This window comes from Lytechinus pictus, chromosome 2 (assembly GCF_037042905.1).
Source record: "Lytechinus pictus isolate F3 Inbred chromosome 2, Lp3.0, whole genome shotgun sequence".
Taxonomy (NCBI): Eukaryota; Metazoa; Echinodermata; class Echinoidea; order Temnopleuroida; family Toxopneustidae; genus Lytechinus; species Lytechinus pictus.
In genome coordinates, this window is record NC_087246.1 from 12772413 (window position 1) to 12796631 (window position 24219).

Consider the following 24219-nt stretch of genomic DNA (forward strand, 5'->3'; position numbering starts at 1 on the left):
AATTGGTCTGACTACATAGGATGTGTTGTGAGACAAAATGAGGATAGCTTAACTAGAATTGAACAAAAAGAGTGGAACAAAAATGATAATTGGCACTCGGACCACTATAATCAATTTGGTCTCCTTACCATTGATCCAATCTACACCCTCATACCATTTTAAACTGTCATTTCATCTAATAACCTAATTGTTAAATGGTCTTCTTTGCTTTCTTCATTTGACCTGCGATATGGGAAAAAGTCTCTTCAAATTATAAAGAAATGAAAACTAATTTCAAACAAGTATTACTCGTGTCATTGACAGATTTTTATATTTTAATATCATATTTAATATTTAATTCATATTTCATACAATGTAACATATAGAGTGTGAGCATTAAGTGTAAACCATCTCAAAACAATTCAAATAATCTTGTCTCATAATTAAAGACATGCACATCTTATATGGTTCCAGAATACAAAAGCTCTAATTCCCAATACCAGATTCAACAAAAGCAAGAATCAGCTTTATACCAATCACCCTCATAATAAATATGGACTATTCAAAACAAAATACACAAACTTCGTAAAAATGAAAGCATACAAAATGCAGTAAAGATGACTGCTGTTCTTAAACATCTTCAAGTTCTCATCATAGCATAAAAGCCTTCTTGTATGCCATGTAAAATGCATCCCTGTGATTAAGTATGGATCCATAACTTTCTTTAACAAAAAAAAATCTTAAATCAAGTGGACATTTAACAAGAAATCAGAGATTCATGTTTTTATATCCATGCAACTGTATTTCAATAATCTGAATGTGAGTTGCATACAGTACATTAAAGGTCAAGTCCACCCCAACAAAATGTTGATTTGAATCAATAGAGAAAAATCAGACAAGCACAATGCTGAAAATTTCATCAAAATCGGATGTAAAATAAGAAAGTTATGACATTTAAAAGTTTCGCTTATTTTTAACAAAATAGTTATATGAACGAGCCAGTTACATCCAACTTAGAGAGTCGATGATGTCACTCACTCACTATTTCTTTTGTTTTTTATTGTTTGAATTATACAATATTTCAATTCTTACGAATTTGATGATTAGGACCGCCTTGCCTGAACCACAAAATGTTAAAATAATGGAATTCCACGTATTCAGGGAGGAATGAAACTTCAGTTCACATGACAATGACGAGAAAATAAAAATATTTCATAATTCATATAATAAAATACAAAAGAAAAAGTGAGTGAGTGATGTCATCAGTTCCCTCATTTGCATACCGACCGGATGTGCATATAACTCTTTTGTGAAATGAAGCGAAACTTCAAAATGTCATAACTTTCTTATTTTACATCCGATTTTGATGAAATTTTCAGTGTTATGCTTGTTGAATTTTTCTCTTTTTATTTGAGTCAAGTTTTTGTTGGGGTGGACTTGTCCTTTAATCATTACTTGGTAAATAAAAACTACATGGATTCTTGACATCATGCAGCCAAATTTAAGCATTTGCAATTATAAACCTAATATTCCTAATAAATTAATAGAGTTATTTATATCCATCCAGGTACTTAACAAAAAGTTTTATGCAATATTCATTACATTACTTTTTTTTTCTATTTGATACAAGTACACTATCGGGCGTGTTCTGTACTTAACCTGTTTCAAGTTGAATTATCAGATTCGTTACACTGAATACCACAGGAATTTAGCTGGTAAATATGTAACAATTATCATACATAATAGAAGGAAATGTGGTATATGCAAAGTATAATTAAATAAGTTTTTATGAAATATCACTAACTGTCAAAAGTGCTTTAAAGTTGCACAAGGAATGACTGAATATATATCTTCAAAATATAAAACAAATTATGGCAAGGTAAAAAGTATTGATAGAAATATGCAAAGTAGCATATCAAGCACCAAATTTAAACCTATGTAGTAAAAAAATGTTAAATGAAAAACAATGAAATCAAAAACATTAAAAACTTTGAAAGGCACACATTTTGTAAATTGAGTTTCCAAAATCTTGTCATGTTATTTAGAATTTATTGAGAAACAAGTTCATTGCAAAAGATTGCTTCCCACATGCCCTTACAATTTAGCCATGACTAAAAACCCCTGACATTTTCTAGCCCAAATACTGTGTGTAGTCCAATTCATGGATTTTTGTGTGTAACTCTCAGTTAACCCAAGTCAGTGTCTTATATAAATTTGGTGATTCCTCAATCTTATAGTATTTATACTATTCAGAGCATTATTATCAATATTCCCAATCACTTTGGTCCAGTTTCTTCCATAATTCACTCTCATGACCAGAACTGAAGTTTTACTTTAACATCACATTTTGTCAGGTAGACTGAGTGGTTTTAGATTATATGTGTACAAGGCAAAATAAGGCCTATGCATTATTGTAAAATTAGACGAAAAAGGTAAATAGCTCAGTGACAAAAAAGGGTTATTGGTCAAACTGGTGGTAGATGAATGGATTATACAATATGAGTTCAAACTGAACATGCATTAGAAAAGATGGGGAAAAACCAATAGGTTACTGTCATTTAACACTTTGGCCTGTATTCTGAAATCCAGTTTACTAAAAATTACAGGAAGTAAACTATAACACTCTTGCCTTTTTCTTATAATTAAAGATGGAAGAACTAGTTAAATCAATAATTCCAGTAAATTTACAAGTGAGCTGATAGATAGAACCTTCATTGTCAGACAATTGTCTATCCATACATGTAGTTAAATACAATAGACTAACCATAGTTAAACCACAACTTTAGACCAGTTTGAATTAATCCCCATTCAGAATATGAGCTATTGCTTCCAGGAGAGTCAAATGGCCATTCATACTATTCATAGATTGATATAAAGGCTAATTTACTTTCCATGAGTGTGTGTGTTATTGTGATGGGCTTGCTTCACTTTCTGCATGATCTGCCTTATACTGCCTGATGTAGTGAATGACTTCAAAAGACCATGGGGTCTCGAAAATCACCCTAAACACGTAATTTCCATATTCCGAAAATGCACCCCTTAACAAGTATTGGCGTGTGAAACCCTACCCTTAACAAGTATTGAAAACAAAACAATATTCTTGGCAAATATTCCCTGAAATAATATTCATAGATTGATATAAAGGCTAATTTACTTTCCATGAGTGTGTGTGTTATTGTGATGGGCTTGCTTCACTTTCTGCATGATCTGCCTTATACTGCCTGATGTAGTGAATGACTTCAAAAGCAACCTGGATCAAAAAGAAATGAAAAAGCAAATATTAAACAGAGGTGAATCCGTTGGGAAGAGAGAGAGCTGTTGACATTATCATCATCAAGATCCATCGTTATTATCATCATCATCATCACTCGTCATCACTATTCCCAGCTTACTCCTTCGCCTCCTTATATCACTGTGATTATACTTCCATATACCTCATCATCATCCTCTCTTCATTATTACCATCACAATAACTAGAGTGCACCGTTTTCCTCAATACAGAAAAAAATATAATCATGGAATTCAGGAAGAACATGGAATTTACAAACAAATGCTTTTTGAGACAAAGAAAAAAACTGAATTACGATCATGAATATCAAAGCAAAATCCAAGTAATCAAAACCATGTACAAGCATGATAAGTGTCTAGCATGTGTTTGCCAAGCTCTATCTGCATAGAAACTTATGGGGTTTTTTTTTCTGCATTTTCACAATTACAAATTGCTTTTTGAACATGCCACCAAAGAACACAAAATTTGTATATTACAAAATAGGAAAGTGGGGTCTATACTTTGGGCCCTCATTTTCTGCCAGAAATGCTAACTTTTCAGAGACTATATTTGAATTGTTTTAAGACAGATATATGGCGCCATACCAAAATCATCATCATCATCATCATAACCATCATCATCACAATCACCACCATCACCATCATCATCACAATCAACACCATCATCATCATCATTATCATCATCACAATCACCATCATCATCACAATCAACACCACCATCATCATCATCGTCATCATCACTACCATCGTCATCATCATATCTACCCTCCTCCTCTTCCACGTTATCATCATGATTGCCACTTTCACCATCATTACCATATCGACCTCTATTACCACTTTATCATTACATCTTACCTCAACCATGATAAGAACTATGATCATCCATTCTAATCGATGTGAGTGTCTATCTTCTAGATGGGATCTCATTAAATCTACCAACTCTGTGCAATGGTTCAACTTTTCATTCATTACCTGGGTTAGACAAAAAAAGGTTTGAAAATCCTGAAATATAAGTCTGTTTCATATGTAAATATGGTACTGAGAATGGCACGACATAAAAGAAAAAATGCTTCAGTTTCATTCACACTGATGAATGAAAAAAAATATCATTTACAAATTTCAAATTCATCACTCTTCTTTCTATCCATGATGCAGAATCTTCTCATTTTAAGAAATCTTGCTTTTAGGAGGAAAATGCAGTGTAAAGGAAGATCAGGTTTTCAGAAGAAGGAGAATGCAGCATTAAGGAAGAGGAGATTCTAAAACATGTTCAAGGTTCTTAAACATGCAGCCCCAAATTGAACAAGAGGCACAAGATAAATAATAAATATTGTTCTGCCATTTCCTGCTCCCCTCCCCCAAAAACAAATGTCAGGCCAGCATTCATCTAACAAGGATGTGCAATGGTTTCTTTACAAACAATCTGGAAAGCCAGTGAAACAACAAACTTGTGATATAGAAAACATATGTCCAACGATAGTGGTCTTGACTGGCGATGTATAATATGTATACTTATTGACTCATCATTTCAATTATTATGCTCCCATCTTTCATAAGGGAAAGAATTTTAGATGATTCATAAACACATAGTTTTGGGTTAATGTGCACAAGCCTACACTGTGGATTAGAGATTGAATAATAGGGCTTGCAGTCAGATTTCACCTGAGAATCATTACGCCTCCATTCTAAACACACACAAATCAAAATTTAAAAAAATAGAGGGACGAAAATCTTCTTGTTGACTCACATTTGTTCTCCTTGATATACTGAGGAACTGGCACATCTTGTTGTAGATAAGTTCAAGTTCTTCCCTATCCCAGTAGAAGTCTGGTGAGATCAGGAGATCAGAGGAGAGGTTGATACGATGACGAAGACCAAAGAGCTCACCAGTCTTCTTCATTACTTCTTCACGAGACAGCTTAACCCCCTTGCCAAGCTTCATGTTCTGTTGATGAGAAATGAAGGGTGTTGGAAGTCCTGTTTCATAAAGGACTTGCAACTGTTGTAACTTTGCCATTATGGCAACTACCATGGTAACAGGGCTCAGCAGCCGATCAGAATCAAGGTTGCCATGGTAGTTGCCATAATGGCAAAGTTACAACAGTTATAACCCTTTATGAAACGGGCCCAGGAGAGGACATAGAAAAAAACTCTTCTGAGAAATTATCTGATCATGTATATAGAAAAAATTAACTGGTGTGCAAAAGTCAATTGTTACAATGAGATATGAGGGTAAGGAGTGTGAAATAAAAAGGATCACGGTATCAAGATATTCATAAATACTTACAGATCACTTAAAAAGTTCATCTGATTGGTGTAATGATATTCTTTATCACAATCTAAAATAGTTACCTGTTCTGGGAAACATTCTTTTTTCTTAACCACAAAAATATAACCTCCTTGAATGCTTACCAAAAACAGGTAAAAAATTTGTGATTGCGAGAAATTTTTTTTCTTATAATGTAAAATCATTGAAGTCCGGTGGCAGTACTGATCAATATCTTGGAGGATAACTATGGGTAGGATATGTTCATGGAACTAAAATGGTAAATTATATCATAAAGAATGTTTCTCCTTACGAATATATTGATAACACAGAGCATGAAAACAAAAATGCCATAAAATCAATATTGCATAAGCTTTATACTGATAACAATTATTCAATCTAAACTGGTCAAAACAGAAAAACAAAGGCCTACAAATTAAACATTTGATATGTTAACTCATGTAAGGCTGATGACACCATATTTTTCAAAATCTTACATCAGGAATGTTTTCGATGGAAGCCACAAACTGATCCAGAGAGTATTCCCAAATAGCCAGCTTTACTGTAGAATAAACAATAAGAGAAAATAAAAAAAGCAAAAGTATTAATATGTCACATTTGTAGAGCATATAAGTTTTAATCTAACATCTCTTTGTGCTTCCAAAGGACCTTTATTACCAACGCTACAGAAATAACTTTTGTTTTCAAAATTTGGGTCAGTAGATATCATTTTAGAAAATCATCCATCACATAATTTTCAACACCATTAAGAGCCTATTTACATCTGAAACCATGAAAATAAATCCAATGGTAACTACCATAGTAGCAATGCTAAACAGCAAAAAAAATGAAAGAATTCCATAGAAGTTTTTACAGGAACGGAAAGCTCTCATAATAACTTTTATCCAAAATGATCATATATTATTTTCATTCATATGAACCCTTTGATATATGTATGTGTGATAGGGTTGAAATTATTACTAGAAGCAGAATAATGGCAACCTGTACATTACATCAATACAATACATAATCTAGATAAGAATAGAAATATCAGCCTCAATCCTCATCTAATAAAGTCAATACATATAAAGAATTCCATAACAATTGTGCCACAATTATTCTGATTAAAAAAAAATCTTACATTAAGCAAAACTGAAAATTAATCGAAAACTAAACCCTAACCCTTATCATAATCCTCATATTAACTGAACTCTGTATCACAACCATAACCAAAAGTTTATATCTCTGAAAAATTAAATACAGGAGTAATTTCCGCAGGAGCACATGTCAGGTCACCATATTACTTTGGCCTTGGAACAGCGGCGTAACAGGGGTCGGTGGCCAGGGGGGGGCAAGAGCAAAAAATTTCCCGGGCATATGGTATGAACAGGCATAATCGTGTAATGAGGTGACGATTTTGAGAAGACCAGACATTGCGTATCAGGCAGAATTTATCTTTTAAAAAAAAGTTGCGAGCGAGCGAGCAAAAATGTTGACATTTTTAATACAAAAATCCAATTTTGTGATAGATTTTGACATGATATCCAGAGAATAATATATTTCACTCTTCTCTCTTTAGATTCCCTTTTTTGTGGTCTGTATGCCACTGTGAACATGATTCTTTGCGGCAGTAGCGTGAAGAGTGAAACAAAACGAGAGGCGCAGTATGGCGCATGTGCTAAAAAGCTGCTTAATATAAATCCCAAGCGAGCGAGAATAAAAATCACATTTTCATGAGAATTTAACTTTGAGATATTTTGTGACACTATTTTCAGTAAATAAATATCATATCCTACACTTTTCCTTTGCTTTTCTTTCCTCCTTTTTTTTCATTGGTTGAAGAACTTATGGGGACCATGGCCCAACCCTTCCATATCATATACGGCAGTGCTATGTGGTTCGGGTCCGTCTGGAGCCCCCGGAACTTCTTGATATCGAAGCCATTTAAACCTCGTAGATTGCCGTTATTTTTAATCAAATCGCGGGTATATACAGAATATAGCTTTTACACAACACATTTATTCAACCCAGTTGAACCAAATATTTTGAGGGGGCAAAACATATTAATGTGGGAAAATTTGTAAAAAGTCGCCAGCGAGCAAAGCGAGCTGGAAAAAAATGCCTATTGAAATTGAATTCTAATTGTGTGATAGATATCCATTATATTCAGCAAATAACACATTTCATCGTTTCCATTCATTTCATTATACATTGTTTCCTATAATTTCTTTTATTTCCTCTTGGGTGTGGAACCAAGACCCCCCCGGGCCTGTACGCCAGTGATTGAACGTAAAGCTTAATGTAGGAAGGGTCCCTACAGGGGGCGTTATAGAGCCATTTGAAGGTAATACATGAAGAGCTCCTACTGTGTCGGGTCTGGGGCAAAGCCCCGCTAGCTTATTTGCATAAAATTTAGCAAGCTTATAAATATAGCACAATGTTGTATGCAGTCCATCTTCTTCCCGCTCTTTATTTTCTATCCTCGGCAGCCCGGTCATGTTATGAAGTTTTTTTTCTTGTCCCTTTTCTTTGTTTTCCAATTTAGCTTTTGACTAATTCCATTCTACCTTCATTTCCCGCTATTGTTTGCCATTTTTTCATCTTTTAATTTATTTCCCATCATGCTATTGCATTACATAGGCCTATTTCAGAATGATTTGTACTTTCTCAAACGTTCTTTTGTTCCTTTACCATTAAAAATATTTTTTTCTTCTTCGTTTTCTTTTCCCTTTCCTTTTCCCCTTTCCCCTTCCTTCTCCCTCCCTTTTCTTTTTTACCTGTTTTTTTAAATTTTCCCGGTGAAATCCGCCAGGGGGGGGGGGCAGCTTGCCCCGCCTGTTACGCCACTGCCTTGAGGTTTCCATGCCTTGGCCTTGAGGATTATAACATAGGTCATAGCCTATGCTACAGCATTTCAGTCCTCATCTGATTAACCCCCAAACCCTAATTCTAAAGAAATATCTTACAACTTAGCTAACCTGATAATGCCATGGCATTGGAGAAGGCAAACTTCTCTAACGCTGTCTCAGTTGTTGACCTTGAGCTATCTAACTGTATGTCTCCCCTCACAAGACTGGTGGCTGAACTGAATTGGAATAAAAAGAAAAAAATGAACAGACATAATAATACCTTTTATTTCAAAATTTATAGGAAAAAAAGACAAAATACCAATATATAAACAGTAAACATCCACTCCACATTGGTAATGATTACTACTACTAGTTAAGTACAATGCCTTTATATACAAAGTCACTGAACATTGAATTCAATCACTTTACCCTAGAATGTGCTGAATTGACAAAAAAGAAATGTATGTAAAGAGGATTCCAAGTGTTATTGTATATTCATGAAAAGAGCAAACAGGTGAATGGAAAATTTAATAATTAGGTGATGAGGTTAAAAACATCAATGAATGAGAATAGCTCCATAACAGGAATATTTCTGTATACCCCTGGATGGTAGTTATATAATATGCATCAAAGAAAGGGGCTGGGGGTAATGATTAGTCAACGCTTCTCACCACAAGTTCCACACTCATTTTATAACAAGAGTAGTTTGTTAACTCTTACTACTACTTTGAAACATTAGGGGTGCTCCATAAAACTTGTATGTATAAAGTTACCAAAGACTTCAGGAATGATTTGAATATGTTGTGCTATAAAAGAAACCATACAATTTCCTGGTGTTTGACTTCATGGGACTCGAATTCCTATAATCCTCTTTGAATGAATAATGAATATTGTGATATAAGGCTTGTTGACAACAAGAATTTCAATTTACAAAGATCATATTTCAATTTCAATTGATGGAAAGTTGAATGGTTGATAATCTTATTGAGAACATTATAAGAACATATTCAACTTGTCTGCATAGCTGTAGCTTCATCTTCATATAACAACCCCAGGTGCTCCACAAGAATTTTTTTATTAGACTTTAATACGATATCTGGGAGGTGTATTGCATGGTAACATACTAACAATGACCTGTAATTCTAGGCAGACAAGGTTCTACTTCACAGAACTACCTGGATTTGTGTATATCTCATAGCAATGCATGTAAACTGCGTGGCCCAAATTCACAAAATAGAATTTTTAATCTTTGGCTTGAACTATTGTTTGTGGCAATTTTATTCAATTAATTCAATGCATGTTATTGAGAAAGGGCCTTACAACGAATGCAAGTTTTTGTTAGAAGTTGCTAAACTCATGCTTGTTGAGTCGACAGTTTTGGATTAATGAGTCTACTTTTCACGCAAATTAATTTTCATTATTAAATAGACCCAAAACATATTAACAAATTCAGCATTCCATAAAAATAATATGCATTAATTAATGGACCCTTACTCAATATATGCTATAAATAAGTCATAATTATTGCATGAAATCTGCATTTGGTTTGAGACCACAGCACAGGCGTAAATCCGTGACATTATACTATTTATTCAAGTGGGGGGATGGAATCCCCTCTGAACAATACTTGTGATGCAAGGACTTACGCCAGTGGACCACAGATTCCTTTTTGAAAAAGTTGAACTTATGTCCATTGTATGAACTTACTCATGATAACCAAAGTTCATTTGTTCATTCTCCCAGTTTACCAGTGCTACCTCATAGGGTTGGTGTTGATGACGGCCCACAATCCTCATTACTAGTTTGATCTGTAAATTGGCCAAAATAATAATACATTGTACTTATGGCAAGTTATGAATATCCTGAACAATATTGTTAACGTCAGAAGTTTTACCACAAAATTTATTGCAATAAAACAGGCATAAAATAACTTTTTTTAAAATATATTCCCCATGGTATCACTAAATAGAAGAATTTTCACTGCCTTTACAGTTCCAAAGCATTACTAAATACACACAATTTAAAAAAAAAAGAAAAAAAAGAAGGACTTTATTTATTTCTGACTTTTGCATGCTCTGGAATTATAGAAAGTATAATATGAGTGTGAAAAGTAACATTTATGATCGGAAATGCTTCTGTATAGGCCTATAATGTATCTGAAATATCATAAAGTATATAATCTTCCACAGGGTCACAAAAGAAACAGAAAACAATATAGTTGTCAATTGTCATTAAAACTTTGCTTTTGCAGACATATAGTACTCTCATTTATTTCAATGCTGCTGAGCAGTGCTGTTAATAGTTCTTAGGCAAACCTGTGTCTGGTTCTGGTTCAATTTACCTCTGGATCTGGAACATTCCAGAAGACAACTGATCCTTCCCTGAAGAAGAACATCTCACCCGGCTCATCAACCTCCTGCCCCTTGTAGTAGTCATCTGATAACTGCACATGAAGGATGTCATGGGCATCTAACATGAAGGAAAGATTAATTAAATGTGTACTTGGTATGATTTATTATTCCTCGAATGCGTTAGTGCCTACATGTAACATGGCAGCTCAGTGACATGTATAGCTGGGATGATATCATGCATAGAACCTTCTTTAAAAAAAAATTCAAAAGCTTAGGATTGATTAGTAAGGCATGGGAATATTAATCAAAATATTCAAAATATTTTACCCGTTCATCACCAATCTGCCATGACATTTATAAGCGTTTCTACTAGATTTGCATACTCATGGATCCCATAATAAAAGAGTGATTTTGATATTCAAATATGTTAATAAATCATGGCAAAATAAGAAATATCATATTATAGAAAATATATCAGATGACAGTCCTTAAAATTGCATTGTAAACAAAGCCACTTGGCTCTATCAATCATGGCCTATCTTCAGCCACTGCACTGTGGACTGCTTTGCAGGCAAAAAGTATTATTCTAATCCTTATTGTTATCTTTATACGCAACTGAAAATACATTTTTTTCTTCAATATATGAAAAAATATTTCTAGAATATTGCAATCTTGCCATACCTTGAGGCATTTCAGCAAGAACAAACTTGTTGTTCTGTATCTGCAGGTCGTAACTCAGATGTTCCAAATTGTATTCTTCTGCTGTCGTAAATGCAGTACATAGATAAGCATACTAGAAGGAAGAGAAAAATGAATATACATTCATAAGATCAATTGAATTTCAATTCAAGCCAACTCAATTCATTCATTCGACCATCAAAGGTGGGAGGGGGGGGGGGGGCCGGAGGAGTGACCATGGTCCTGGATTTTCATGTCACCTTCCCCCCTAAAAAGTAAACAAAGCAAATGACAACAAATTGTTGACCATTTAGCGATTTGATTGTGTGTTTTCTTTTCAATTCTAGAAGACAATTTTTTTTTTTTGGGGGGGGGGGCTGATCACTATTTTGGTAAAAGTTCTTTCAAGGAGACAAATATTGACCCATTCTACTTTGAACACCAAATTTGTAGCAAAATAAACCCCTGTCCAAAATATTTGTAAAGGCTTGAAATATGAAACGGACATCATGAGTTGGTTGAAATTAGTATAAAAATGTTCATATGGTTTTGAAAACAATATCTTTTAATAGAATTTTAACAAAATGTATAAAAAGAGACAAAGGAAGTATATCTTTTAGATTTTTAAAGAAATTGTTCATATTTTCAAATAAAGCAACATTCAGAGAATGGAATCTAAAGAGAAAAATTTAGTAGAGAAAATGAGAAAAATTTACAGGGATGAAAATAAGATAACAGAAAACAAAAAAGAGAGTCATTAAGGTCACAAAAAAACCATCATCTCACCCTCTCTGCTGCTTTGTCGAACCTTGATGGTTTCTTGGTTCTTGGGCGTGGCACCTTGGACACCTTCCTACTATTCCTCTCTCCTTTTTCTTTGATGGTGGAGGAGGTTGGAGAGGTTGTCCTGAATACGACAGGTTTCTCCAACCAGGCATCAGAAGATTTAAACCGTAGACCTTTTGAGCACCTATCAGCCAATACTGATGTAGATCTCCCGGCCAAGTGTAATGGATTCTGATAGTAGAGACAGTGCACAGTTCTCATGGTTCTGCTCGTATTTTTCGACTGTCTGATTGAATGCCATGGTCTCCTCAGTGGAAAGACTATTCCATGATGATATCTGATGAATTGGAGTGCATTTAACTGAATATTCTTAGATTTATTTCCAGCTGCAACGTCTTTCACAAGTCTACCAAAAACAGCGTTCACTGCTTTCATGGGAAGTGTTTTCGCAAATAGTCTAGGCCATAAATTTATTGATGACATGCTGATTATCACCACCTTTCGTCTTTTGAATATTAGTAGAATCTTTTTTAAAAATCAGTCTGTGGGTGGCGTAGCTCTCTGACTAAACATAAAACAAAGCTCTAAAGACTATTTTACAAATATTAAAACACTTTCAGTTCTAAGTTTATTTTTAATTCAGGATTCTATAAATGATAAACTTGATAATAATGATAATTGATAGAGGTTTACTTTATGCCTGACATTTATTTCAATCAATAGATGCAGGTCTAAAATTGTTGGTATAGGCCTACGTTAGATCTATAAAAAGCTGTCTTCACTTCATTTCAAATAAAAATTCAAAACCAAATTCCTATTTTCATGTCATGGTCCCCAACTTGGTCCCTTATTGCCTTGGCTCTAAACGTTATAAATCTGTCGTCTCTGTCTCTGAGTCTGATGATCATCTGTAGATAGATCTAGTCTAGAACCTCTCAACTTAATTGGTTCCCAAAATCCAAATAACAGACTGTACACACACTGGACAGATCCTGTCCACATCTGTCTCTTCACAGGGCGTTCAACTCCAGACTAAGCAGTAAAGCTTGATGATGATGCAAGGATTCCTCACTTTCTTTTCTTCGCCCATGCGCTGCAGAAATGGGTACCACAGAATTGATAAGGAAAGCGTTCCATAGGATATATTTCATTTATTAGAGGAGGCAATGTACGCTATGGCTATGCAGAACTGAATTCGATGATAATCTAGAATCATATAAAGGAAAAAAAACCATCACTCACACAATTATTTTATTCAATTGGAATGTTACCTTGGGTACGGAATTGTATATTTTTTAACGTAAATATTATTAATTTCTACAAACGCTTTACAACGGCGTGTCATAAAACAAGATTGTAATGTAAACAATCGCACGTGTTACTGTAATTAGGCTCTCGAAAACGAGGCGAAGAACCATGGAAAACATCCCAAGAAAATGCGCGGTTTGTGAAGAGAAGCAGTATAAATACAGATGTCCAAAGTGCAGAATATTGTAGTAAGTAAGCTGACTGATTTTGTAAGTTTTGAGATTGACTTTGGCGAAGATGTTAAATTTCGGTCCCGTGTGCTTAGATTTGCGTTGGTAAAACGTCACTAAAAGAAGTGCTTATGTCAGTGTCAAGACGATCGATCTCTCTCCAGCTGTAAGGAATTGGAACAAAAGATCCCGTTGTTGTTGTGACGCATGCACTCGCCTGGATGTATGTGCATTGGAATGGGATATGTTATTTCAGTGCCATTGTTGTAACTTTTTATTTTATTTTAAGCCAAAAATACTGAATGATTCTTTTTATTTTATTGAAGGAGAAGATACTATTATTTATTCACATTCCTAGACAGGAATAACCGTCGTTTCTGGGGATTTATTCAACAATTTCTGACATTTTACTTTAATCCCCATTAACCGACGGTAGGGTATACGTGTGGGCTCGCATGTGTTCTCATTCCCACCCTTTTGTCAATTCACAGTCCAAAGTTTGATGTAATTTTACACATCGAATTTACAATCTAAGGATGTATAACCAACAAACTTTTAAAACTGGATATTTTGTTAACAAAATACTTTAAACGATATAGATGAAAAGGCATGAAAAATGATACTTTACCGATGTTTAATTGGGTTGAACACGATAAAAATGGTCAATATGGCAGCCAAACTATGAAATATTTACAAACGAACGGAGAGGGCGTCAACAATCACGAATGTGATATCGATATTGCTTTCGATATTATACGATCTGCTCCTTATTTGAATTCATGAAAAGGATACGTACACTCTACCTCGGTAATCATATAGCGCTTGCTGGTTTTTAAAGATAAAATTATCATCACTATTATTTACTATTATTATATAATTATCATTATCGCTAAAATCATTGTGGTTTTTAAATATTATCGTTGTAAGTATTTATATTTGTAGACTGTAGTAGTAATATTTCATTATCATCGTTATTATGATTATTATTATTTCATTATTATCATCATCATCATCATTGTCATTATTTTCATTATATATATTATCACTATGGTTAAGAGATAAAAGAATAATATTTTTCAGATAAATGTTATAGTAAACTGGTCGGGTTGATAAAATTTCTTGTTTGAAATTGAATTCCCAATTGGTCATGACCAGTTCCAGTCATTCTCTGATGATGTTGAGTACCAGTGGCGTACCGTGGGTCACGGCATTGGGGGGGGGGCACCAGCAAAAATTTTGAGTCATTTACTGGGCTGGCGAAGCGCGCTCAATTGCCAGGTACTGACGTAATAGAAGCATTTTAAGGACTGTTTCATTAAACAGATATGTATCTCACTGATTAAATAATGTGAGCGCGAAGCGCGAGCTGAAATTTTTGAAATTCAGACCTGAAGAGGGGCATTCTTAGGCTTGTTTGTAAAAATTCACTAAGGCCATACGTATTTCACTTACTAAATTATGCGAGCGCGAAGCGCGAGCTGAAAATTTCTGATAGAGTTTTCAGACCAGTAAAGGGAAAATTTTAAGGACTGTTTTCAGGAATTCATGAAGAGCAGACATATCTCACCAGTCCATTGATGCGAACGTAAGCACTAACTGGGAATATTTTATATTCAGACTTTAAAAAAGGGGCAGTTTCTTTTAAGTAGTCATGAGTGAGAAGCATGTCACTACATAAAACAATAACTCGAAGTGCAAGAAAATACATGTATATGGTGTATATTGACTTGAAAACGGAATTTTTTAGTACAACATATATTTCATCAAACAGAAATTACGAGCACCAGGAATGATGAACACAATGTCATAGGCCCTTAGCAAAATATGTTTCATAATTAGAGTTATGAAAAAAATATTTATGTAATATAATATATTATATTATAATATATATATATATATATATATATATATATATAACTTAATATAATAGAATATGCACTAGTTTCTTCTTCCTCTACTATGCCTCTCCTTTTTTTCTCCTTCTTTTTCTACTTTTCCCCCTTCTTTTTTTTTGGCCAGCCGATGGGGGGGGGGGGGGGCACGTGCCCCCCATGCCCCCCCGTAGTTACGCCACTGTTGAGCACGTGTTTTACCTCACTTTCATACACTTTCTTTCCCTTCGTTTTTTTCAATCCGCGGCAGCTTTGTCGTGTTATTGACTTTTTTCTTGTTCCTTTTCTTCATATTCTGATTTTCAAATTCAACCTTTGTCTCTATATACCTTCATTTCGTATCTCTTTTTGTCGATTTCTCTCATTGTCCACCATTCTTGTCCATGCCACTGAGTCTCCTGCTAAAGACATGTTAAGGCCTATACTTTCTCGCATGTTCTAATTCTTTCTTTCTTTATTGTTGTCATTTTCCTTTGCTTTTTCACCTTTCCCATTCCTCCCACCCCGGCCTCTTTCCTCGTTTTCTTTTCTTCATTTTACCTTTTTCTCTTTTCGCCCTTTTCTCGGTGAAATCCGCCAGGGCCGGGGCAGCTCCCCCCCCCCCCCCGGCGCCTGTTACGCCAGGAAGACCAAATGAACAGCCGATAAGACCAATAGGGACTACCAGTAAGACCAATTGAGTTCACTCAGTTGGATACCAACCACTAAGCCAAAACATCAGTAACAGACTCCAGTATAATTAAGACCAGTTTAAAATCCCAGTTACTATAGGCCTATTCAATACCAATGACTGGAGCAGTATTATTTGTAACTAGAACAGTATTACCAGACCGATAAACCAATACTCCAATTTCCAGAGTTACTGGTCCAACTGGTCAAGTTGATTTTTTTTTCTTGTGGTTAATTTGATTTTCTATTTTTATCATTTGACAGATTATTGTCTTATCTCTTCATTTTGGGCTCGGTAAAATGTAGTTTAATGTGTCTATGGACAATCAAGTCTCGAAATGTGTGATTTAAAGAGAAACTTACCCGCCGTTTTTCTGGCTGTGTTTGTGTCGTCACATCTTTTTTTTGAAGGGGTGTCTGTGCTTGTGGGCTTGTCAGTCGTCTTCGTTTCTTTCGAAGAAATGGCGAAGCATAGCTGGTCACCTTCACCTTCCTCCCCAAGTAAACATTGATTCTACTAATTTTCTTTAATTTGGATTTATTTTCAATTACATTTGAATTACTTTCAGATAATTTCAAAATTATTTTGCAACATCTGTCGCAAATGAATTTTTTTTATTTTTGATCGGGTGTCACTTTAATTCCTAATGATTCGACAGCGTCAGCAGTGGTGTAATCACGGTGATCCATTTTTGCATTCAAAGGTCTTCTTTTATTAGGATGATTAGTCAAATTACGGTCACAATTACAACACCAGTAGTCAGACATAATTACTAAAATGAATTAATGAATCAAATAAAATTACCACCAGCAATCAGCACACCTACATGGCAATATACTTTTTTTTAAAGATGTTTTATTGTTTTTCTCTCAAATCAAATTTCATACAATGCAGTTAACAAAGTAACAATTGTAAATAATAATTCAAATAAATTTCTTAAACTAGTATACATTATGCACATCATGAAATAATATTCTAAGACTGCATCGTACCACTACCAGATGAGTTTAACAAACAAATATCAGAGAAAAAACTTATAAAAGTATATGCGTTGCACCTGCCCCCTCCTTGCCCCTCCCCCCTTCCCTCCACAAACCCCCACACTTCACACCCTCAAACATTTTTCGTACACCCTTGCATATGATGCCGCGTTCCGTCTGAAATAAGAAAACACCATAATGAACGAACATAATCTCGTGAGCTCTGTCGCCTCTATACTCTTGTAAGGAAATGTTCCCATTTCCTTATATGGTTTGATAATTTACCCCTTGTTACTGCTAAAATTTTCTCTTCACGTTCATTTTCTAATATCTTCTCTCTAATTTCGTTGGGACTTGGTGGTCTTTTTAGTCCTGCTGTAAACAAAAATCAGATATTTTATTAAAAGAATAATGTGATTAATTATTTGTTCCTTCCCTATATTAGCATGCTTAACACCAATGTGTATATCCACCCACCTGGCATTTTTTATTTCATACATATTGAATAAGTTACCGCAATCTATCCATAAGTCTCTCGTCTTTTCACATGAGAAAAACAGATGCTCGTAAGTTTCTTCAGTATTCCCACAAAATGAACATTCACTATCTGAGAAAATTTTGAATAAATGTAAATATTTCTTCGTGTATATTAACTCATAAAGCATTTTAAATTGAAACTCTCTAAGCCTACTGCTTAGAGTACATTTTCTGGGTCTTGAAAATATAGCACATATATCTTTTTCGAAGAAATTATATGTCTTATATTATCAAACGCATACGATTTTTCCAATTTAATACTTAAAAGTGCCTTGTATATTTTATTAGATGTCACGTTTGGTAAACTGTTAATCTTACCATTAAATATAAATTCTAGATTTAGACCAGTGTCTTCACAATTGTCTTTTTTCTTCAATAGGTGTTTCCATGTTGCTGGAATATTTTCAAAAACTTTATAAACTTTATCTATTTCATTTCCATCTAAACCCATTTTCAGAAAGTCTCTTTGCTTCCACCATATAAATAATTTTTTTTATTTTACTTAGAATCTATTTGTAATTAACATTTTCCTGAATTTCTACATCTAATGATAAAGTTATTCCTAATATTTTGATAGTTTCAACTAATTTACCAAATGGAACTTTAATATCTTTTGTAGAAAGAGGACCCAACGCTAATATAAATGTTTTTTCTTTATTCATTTTTAAGCCTGAAATCTTAGCAAAATCTCAAAATATTTTTCCGATTCTATCAATAGATTGGGAGTCCCTCACAAAAAGTGTCATATCATCCGCATAGAGCGCTTGTTTGACTTCTACATTACCAAAGCTGATTCCGTGGATGGATTTATCTTTACGAATGGTATTAGAAAGGACCTCGATACAAAGTATAAACAAATAAGGAGAGAGGGGATCCCCATGTCTCACACCTCTTTCAACACTAAAGTATCCTGTCGATATACCCCCATTAAATACGCAACTCAGGGCATTTTTGTATAATGTTTTGATCCAGCTGCAAAATGAGGACCCGAAGCCAAAAGAACGTAAAACGTTTTGCAAAAAGATGTGCGAGACCGAATCAAACGCTTTTTCAAAATCTATTGCCATTAAGAAACCAGGTGCATTATTTTGTTGTGTGTAGTAAATCATATCGTCAATCAATTTTTTTTTTTTTTTTTTTTTTTTTTTTTTTTTAAAACAAGTGCACACCTCGTGACCAATAATGCATATAGCATTTACATTTATTTGAAAGCAGGATAAAAGAGCATTGAAGATTAAATGCTTTGCTGACGGGCATAGGTGCCGCGGCCGGGGATCGTACCCCGGACTTTTTCATGTATAGCCAGGCGCCTTAGACCACTCGGCCACGGCACCTCCTAAATCTAATTGATCTAATACGATACGATACACTACACGAAGATAAACGATACTAGTTATAATCACGATAAATCGAGACATGAAAAAGTTAATAACGATAATGACGTCATTCAAGATGGCAACTTGCAAGAAAAACCGTCAGGTCAGGTGAAAATGTCTTAGATGACAGATTTCTCAATCATCCAGAGGATTTTTTTCAATAACTCCGGCCCAAGGTATGCAATTACTTAAGTTATTTATATTACCCTGATAATGGAAACCATGAAAATGTCAATTTTGCCTAAAAAACAGTTTTAAATCGCGATCTATAAAACGCTAGTTCACTATACGTTGGCTGTAGGTAGGGGCCCCCCTCCTCTTCAGTCTATGTATGGTGAGTGGAGCCAACGCAGTTCAGCGGAACAACCAAAATACAGAGACTGAAGCTTTTGGTCTATCACATTCCATGCATTCACGATGTTAATGATGCATGTTACTGTGTGAGTGAAGCAAGATAGCAGTTGAATTCCGTTGAACATCATCATCAGATCATGGCAATGCAAAATATTGTCTTTTTCTCTCATTATTTCAGTTGCTCAGTGCCCTGTTTCAAGGAGCACAAATCAGAAGGTAAGTTTAACTTTAATAATGCTTTTTGGCTTTGTAATTATAAAATCATGAACATTGTCTCGACAGGCACAGTTTCATATTTGATTGCAAATCATTGTTCTTTCTATTGTTATTTTTTTATCTGTTCAACCAAATTTAAGTTATAATTTTGCCATGCAAAGAAAAGATTTGTGGCTGATGCAAATTGAATATAATTAATTAATAACCATGTTTTGCAAGTACAGTATGTAAATGGAGCTGTAATATACATTACCAAGTGTTATTTCTAATTATTTTTCCCTCAGGGTCTTGTGAAAAGGAAAGTCTGAAGCCCAGTAGTGATGGAGGTCCTGTAAAAGAAGAAATCGCAAGAGGTACTAATACAAGCATATAATACATTATCTTTCCGTAGAGATAATTGTATTCTCATTTTTTTAGGAATAAAGATTTTAATTCAGATTGTGCAAATTGAAGTTTAAAATTAATTTTTATATGGATTTATAGTTTTACTCATTAGAAGTTGTTCATCACATCAAACCAGTGGAATGTGGCATTAATTAATTTCTTATGTTTGTTAATTGCCAGCAGTATGTAAATGTTTTGTTTAATGATATAGACCCATTAATCAAAATTAAAATTTGCTTTTATGTTTTGAAAAGGACCAGGCTGTATATTTTGTGTGTGGGTCTTTTGTGGAGAGGTCATTGTATGCCTCAATTCATCTAAAACTGATATATTTATCTTTGCAGAAGATGGAGAAGTTTCAGGAGGTGATGAGGACATGAACAAAGAATCCACTCCAGACGAACTCTCACAAAAACAGCTCAATAAACTGGGTAATCATTGCTTAATTTGCCTTTTTATTTCTTTAAACTGTTTCACAATTCTGATTTTCTCAGATTATCCATGCTCTCATTGTTATTTTCAAGCATTTAAAGAGCTTGCCCTGCATTAGAAGACTCACACTTGCCTCTCTTCAAAGCTAATAATTGTTATCTTATTAGATTGCAGTGGAATACCATTACATGTTTTGCTCAGTTAACTAGAATGATTTAAAGTGAATATGGATACTTGTTCTTTAGGTCATCAGGTGTCCCATATATTATCCCTCGGTAGACCAGCAGCACCACGATTGATGCTGCTGAGTAGGGCTATCCTGTTTTCATTTTGTTAATTTCACGTGTGTTATTTTATATGTATTGTTACTTGTTTTAAATGAAGTCAATTCAATAGTCCCATGGACTTATACATGTATAGTCTCAAAACTCTACATCTTCCTTCCATTCTATTATTTTCTATTCCAGATGAATCAGACACAGTGAAAGATCTTCTTCAGAATCCCCATTTGAGGGTACTTGTTACACAGTTGGATCAAGCCAAGGAAAAGGATAAAGCCATAGAGCGTGTCATGCAGGAACCTATTTTTGTGGAGTTTGCAGATGCCTGCCTTGCAGCAACAATAGGACAGGATCAAGATGCAGTTTCAGATAGATAATTTTTTTTCAGTTAATACAATTTACAAAAAAGATATTGAAATAGCAGCAAGAGTTGGAGTTGGCATGGTGGAGTTTTCAGTTCTTGACCTGTGAAAATAAACAGGAATACTGATTCTAAGATTGAACTTCAGAAAAAACTTTCAAAATTATTGGGAAATATCGCTTATAATGCACCATACACGTGAATGTATTTGTGAGACTTCACAAAAATGTGCTGCCTGAACATTTATATAGTCATGGAAGAACAAATTTAACGAACTGTGATGTATTGAATCCAAATTGGAGCTGCATGGGTTTATACAGTAGGCAGTAAAGAGAGAATGGGAGCATTAATTCTTTACACCCTGTGACTCCACAGGTTTTTTCACATTTCTGTAGAATATTCGCAATAGATATTTGGCAAATCTTTCTTCAGTTATTTTGATGTCTAATTTATGTAATTTAGTTCATGATTAAACCAATGAAACATACTTTTACAACTTGGATTAAATTGGATAATTTAGTTTTTCATTTGAAAATGAAAAGGTTGCACTTGAAAAAATGAAGAGAAGAAAATATTCTGGGGGAAGTATTGAATTATTAGTTTTTGGGCCATTTGTTCATTTGGTTGATCCAAACAAAATGTGTTCACTATGAAAGCAACTCGTTATAAGCTGTTTTAAATCCGTTGCTGCACATTCGCTACAAATGCTTGCCATTGTTGTATAGAGACACAGACGAAATTTGACATTGCATTATAATGCCTTGTGATTTTCCAATTATCAGTGAATTAATTATTATTTTATTCATTGCTTTCTTATATGAACATTTGGCTAGGTCATGAAATCGTTTTAACTTTCCCCCATATTTAGAATCTCTTAAATTAGTAGTATTTGAAATGCTGTAGGTGATAATATACACAAAACACTGACTAATGTGTGATGATTTAAAAGAAGTTCCTAAATAAATTCTATTGATATAAATTTCTGATCCGCAGCCATCCATTGATTGGTGTAAGTTGAGTAAAGCGATGTGCAAAGCTAACCTTTAATGACTTAGGGGAACATTTTTTTTTTTCAGTTCGTATTTATTTCATCTCTAAAAACAATGAGTACATATTTGCATCAAATATACACATCAAGTATACAGATTAATAATAAAGCGAATAAATCATACAAAAATAACTTAAGATAGATACCATGATATAATTTGGCCTGTATGGTCATAGACGAAATGAAATAGGAAGACTTAAAATAAAGCCAGTAATGGCCTTGTGAGATAAAGTCTCCTTAACTATCAAATGCTTATGTGGAAGCTACTTTGCATATTATAATAAAAACAAATATGTATACATATTAAAACCAAAAAAAATAATAATAATAAATAGGTGACATAAGGGGTGAAGGATACATGTATATACAAAAAATATGATAAGTAACACATGTTTGAGGAAACCCATATTGTGGATATAAAATTGTAACAAAGCTGCTAAATTAGACATATTTTGAAGTAAAGTATTATTTTAATCTTCTTTTAAAGAGGAAGAGAGATTTGCATGAGCGAACAAAATTAGGTACAGAATTCCAGATTAAGGGGAAATTAAAACGCATAGCTTTTTGTACAAAGGTTTTTCCTACTTTCCATAAATGAAATAAACTCCTCATACGTATGTTGTGATGGTGTACAGTATTATTAATACAAAACATTTTACTTAACTTGTTTGGCAACTTTTTTGTGAAGTAGAAAAACCCTAATATTGCTACTTGATATTGATAAAGATGAAAAATATTCAAAGTATTCATTTTACGAAATAAAGGTGCTGAAGGTGATATTTAAATTGTATTTAAGAGAAAATACAAGTCGGCAACAGGCATTGTTTATCACCAGAAACTTCTACAACGCATTGTGCGACAAGAAAGAAAAGGCTTATTGCATTTATAAACCTTTTGGAAATCCTTTATCAAAGTGAAGGTGTCAGTCCTTTGTTAGAGCCGGACAATGGTTAGTCGTATTGAACAAAGACCATGGTCTTAAGTTTATGAGAAGACAGAAGACAGTAAAAATGTATTGACATTGTATGCTTCTAATGTTTATTGTGTCCTTTTTTCAGTATATAATATTTTGTTCTTTTTCCATTGTAAATGGAGAAAACTACTTTTGTTATTCCCAAACAGCTATTAATCAATTAAGCACCAAATGTGCCTGGCAAATGTGCTGTCAACCTGAATTTCTGCTGTTTGAAATTTCTGGCACAGTTGGCTATAATACAGGCCTCAGAATTTTATTGTTAGCAATAATTGCAACCACATATGTTCAGGTAAAACTTTTTAGATTCGAATGGAGTGAAAGACTTGTCAGTGGTTTTTAAAAGGAGAAAGGTAAATGGAAGCAAACTTGGAACAGAATTGGAGAGGAGAGGCAAAAGTTGAAGAGAAAGACGAATGGGAGAGAAAAGCAAAAGGTGAGATAGGAAAGAACTTGAAACAAGGGAAATACATTGTACCCAGTGAGCAAGAGATATTTGCTGTCATTACTTCATTTATGAAATATGGATCTATGGGTCTGCTAAACACCCAAGAAATAGACTACTAAAAACCCTGCTGCACAAGGATCTTTATGGTTGCTTGACATAGCAACACTTTAAAACATACTCTTAGTTTCATGTAGGTTGTTTAAAAAAAAGATTTGTTTGGTATAAAATATAGGATGAAATGACTACAGCATCAAAATCATGTCATGAGTGTACTTAAAAGTGAAAGTAAACTCAATTCAAGCCAAAAATTCAGTGTCCAAAGTTATCTAAATTTATATGTATTTGCATAAAATATGCTAATAGATCTATATGTAAATTATGATAGTTTATATCAATATTTTTCTAATTCCTTGCTTCAATTAGACCTTCTGGCCTATATAGGAGATATCTAAGGTAGATCATTTACACATTGTGCAAAATAAAATCAATGTAGGCCTCAAACTTAGGGCAATCCAATCAAATCATTATATCATTAAGATTTTATTTCTATGGATATTATTCATAAATGAATGGAACGCAAGGGGAGGGTAAC

At 34.0% G+C, this 24219-nt stretch overlaps 2 protein-coding genes across 3 annotated transcripts; one reads left to right on the plus strand and one right to left on the minus strand.

Moving 5' to 3' along the window:
• Positions 1-351: 351 nt before the first annotated feature.
• LOC129254795 (required for meiotic nuclear division protein 1 homolog) lies at positions 352-13339 on the minus strand. The gene is made up of 9 exons (XM_054893322.2): positions 12198-13339; positions 11415-11526; positions 10724-10851; positions 10090-10190; positions 8512-8618; positions 6031-6095; positions 5015-5212; positions 4123-4239; positions 352-3229 (listed from the first exon to the last, which is right to left on the minus strand). The coding sequence occupies exons 1-9, from the start codon at positions 12678-12680 to the stop codon at positions 3152-3154; spliced, it is 1389 nt and encodes a 462-aa protein (XP_054749297.2). The 5' UTR covers positions 12681-13339; the 3' UTR covers positions 352-3151.
• A 196-nt stretch (positions 13340-13535) lies between these two features.
• Positions 13536-23232, plus strand: LOC129275361 (zinc finger HIT domain-containing protein 3-like). Of its 2 annotated transcripts, none has more exons than XM_054912105.2 (5): positions 13536-13693; positions 19663-19700; positions 19985-20053; positions 20429-20515; positions 20984-23232. In XM_054912105.2, exons 1-5 carry the CDS (start codon positions 13614-13616, stop codon positions 21172-21174), a joined length of 465 nt encoding a protein of 154 aa, XP_054768080.2. In that variant the 5' UTR covers positions 13536-13613; the 3' UTR covers positions 21175-23232. The 2 variants fall into 2 exon arrangements, with proteins under 2 accessions (XP_054768080.2, XP_063965924.1); XM_064109854.1 differs by having other exon boundaries at positions 13541-13693; positions 20432-20515.
• The last annotated feature ends 987 nt before the right edge of the window (positions 23233-24219 follow it).

What these genes read in the sequence shown, in the direction of transcription:
- LOC129275361 (XM_054912105.2), top strand. Translation starts at nt 13,614, where the DNA reads ATGGAAAACATCCCAAGAAAATGCGCGGTTTGTGAAGAGAAGCAGTAT. An exon ending in AAAAGAAGAAATCGCAAGAG is followed by an intron (nt 20,054 to 20,428) that starts GTACTAATACAA and finishes TTATCTTTGCAG; the next exon opens with AAGATGGAGAAGTTTCAGGA. An exon ending in AAAACAGCTCAATAAACTGG is followed by an intron (nt 20,516 to 20,983) that starts GTAATCATTGCT and finishes TTTCTATTCCAG; the next exon opens with ATGAATCAGACACAGTGAAA.
- LOC129254795 (XM_054893322.2), bottom strand. Translation starts at nt 12,680, where the DNA reads ATGTCATCAATAAATTTATGGCCTAGACTATTTGCGAAAACACTTCCC. An exon ending in TCTTGCTGAAATGCCTCAAG is followed by an intron (nt 10,852 to 11,414) that starts GTATGGCAAGAT and finishes CCTTCATGTTAG; the next exon opens with ATGCCCATGACATCCTTCAT. An exon ending in ATGAACTTTGGTTATCATGA is followed by an intron (nt 8,619 to 10,089) that starts GTAAGTTCATAC and finishes ATTCCAATTCAG; the next exon opens with TTCAGCCACCAGTCTTGTGA.